The following is a 2,156-nucleotide window of genomic DNA, read 5'->3' as shown; positions in this document are numbered from 1 at the left end:
TTGGGTTTGAACTACCAAGCTTGCAGTTAGCAGTCCAATGCTTATCCTACAGCACCACACCAGGACTACCCTATACAGGGTTTCCTAGACTGTACATTTTTACAAGACCATACAGCCTCATCTTTCTCCCTTGTAACAGCTGGTGGGTTTGATCCATCACCTTTTCCCTTAGCAGCCCAATACCTAACCACGGTGCCACTAGGGATTCCTTCTCAAGGACACACCTGTCCTAATACTTATCCTTGAATCTGAATGAAAGAAACATTGGTGTTGAAAAAGAGCAACTAAAAAAACTCACTTCCATCGAATCAATTCCAACTTGTAGATAGGATTTCTGAGGCTATAAATATTTATGGGAAGAGAAAGCCTCAGTTTCTCCTGCACAGCGACTGGTGGGTTTGAACTGCTGACTTTATGGTTAGCAGTCCAGTTCTATCCCACAGCAACACCATAGATCCTTTACTAAAACATATCTGTGACTTTTCACCCTCTACCAAATACATTTTCTTATCAACCTACACTGCTAGATACAAAATGTGTCTTAATTTTTATGGATAGGGGAAGTGCATTAATTTAGGAGCTGAGGAATATAAAACTCTTAGCAAATGCGGCACCGTCTTGAATATTTTACATCGCAGAGTTGGCGTGGGTGTTGCACTTTCAAAAATTTCACTAGAAAATGGTTCTCTGAATGATCTTTACAGGTGACTCACAAGTTACCAGTAACTGTTTCATTTCATTGCAGCAATATACTTCTTTTTTCACAGAGACTATAATCACTATACCTGGTCGTATGAAGGACTTGCTGTTTTTTCCTTAATATTTTAATGACAGCAAAGTGATATTCCAATTGAATGATTTAGGGAATTTTACTATAAATAGAGTAGATTTATTAATATTAGTGTCTTTGGTGAGTAAGCTATATACTGAATCTGTAAGATAGTCTCTTTTTCATTCCATCTCTTAAGAGAAGTAAGTAAATTGAATGAAGTGGATGATGTGTGTTTTTAGTTATAAAATAGCTTCAAAACTTAATTAATGGAAAATATGCATGATATGATGTACGCTCTTTTAAAAAAGATGATCATATTCTTAGTTTATGAAAATTCTTTTAATCTAAAGCATTTTAAAGCTGACAGATGTGTTTTGCTTTTGGTCTTCTTTTTTCACTTCCTTTTTTCTCCCACCCCTATTATAGGAAAAGTGCAAGGAATTTCAACTTGCCCATGTGCAAAGCAGCAGAAACCACAGTGGTAGAGGTAAGGGAACAAGAGGGTATTTTATTGAGAATTTCAAAACTTGATATTGTGTCTTAGTTAAAGAAAAACTAAAACAACTTATTTGATTTGTGGGGACAAGCAATGATGCTTTATCTCTTAAGTAGATTTTTATTTGTATATGGAAGGATTCTATTAAACATAATAGTTGAACATTTGTTGAAATGTTAGCTTTTGGGTTACCTATAACCTCAATAGAAGGTACTCTTTAAGAATTAGGCCATGAGACCAGCCATTGGTGCCTAAATGGAACAAACATTACTGGAAAAAATGACTTTTTCATATAGAGAATCCCAGGAAAATAGTAAGTTGAATCAGGAGAAGCATGTTATTTTTCTGTGGAAGCTATTGTAAAATCTTTAAGGAAAGAGGAGGATGGTACAAATAATTGCTTTGATGTGACTTTGTTTGGAACCATTAAATCAAAGCACCAGTTCACTCTCCTTTTGGACTCTTTGGGTTTGAAGGAGGCTTGCATAGTTCTCCACCACTCGGCTGTCAGTTTGTCATACTGTGGTGGCTTGCATGTTTCTGTGATGCTGGAAGATACGCCACTGGTATTTTAAATACTAGCAGGGTGACCTATCAGCAGAACTTCCAGATTAAGACACACTACAAAGAAGGACCACTTAGAGCCTTTGCAGGCTTAAGGATTTGGGATCAAAATAAGTGCTTAGACCAGAAACCTCTCATTTTGAATATATGTATTTGAACTCCAAGGGAAACATCAAAATAGACTGGAATCAAAAAGTTCTAATCATATTGGAACCACATTCTCATGAGAGTTCGAAATAGCTTTCCTTCATCAGGTTTTTGTTGTTAGGTGCCATCGAGTTGGTACCGACTCATAGCGACTTTATGCACAGCAGAATGAAACAC

The 2,156-nt window shown here is 36.5% G+C and overlaps 1 protein-coding gene across 1 annotated transcript in view; it reads left to right on the top strand.

Annotated features, from left to right (window-relative positions):
• The window catches only part of OXCT1 (3-oxoacid CoA transferase 1), a 251,550-nt gene that overhangs the window by 36,479 nt on the left and 212,915 nt on the right, over positions 1 to 2,156 (top strand). Inside the window, exon 6 of the mRNA XM_006877358.1 lies at positions 1,199 to 1,259. Within this exon, the coding sequence (XP_006877420.1) occupies positions 1,199 to 1,259 (61 nt within the window). The remainder of the gene's footprint in view (positions 1 to 1,198; positions 1,260 to 2,156) is intronic.

The sequence above is a fragment of the Chrysochloris asiatica genome, unplaced genomic scaffold (assembly GCF_000296735.1).
Source record: "Chrysochloris asiatica unplaced genomic scaffold, ChrAsi1.0 scaffold00487, whole genome shotgun sequence".
Taxonomy (NCBI): domain Eukaryota; kingdom Metazoa; phylum Chordata; class Mammalia; order Afrosoricida; family Chrysochloridae; genus Chrysochloris; species Chrysochloris asiatica.
The sequence above is the reverse complement of the archived record's forward strand: the minus strand, read 5'-3'. Positions and strand labels throughout refer to the sequence as shown.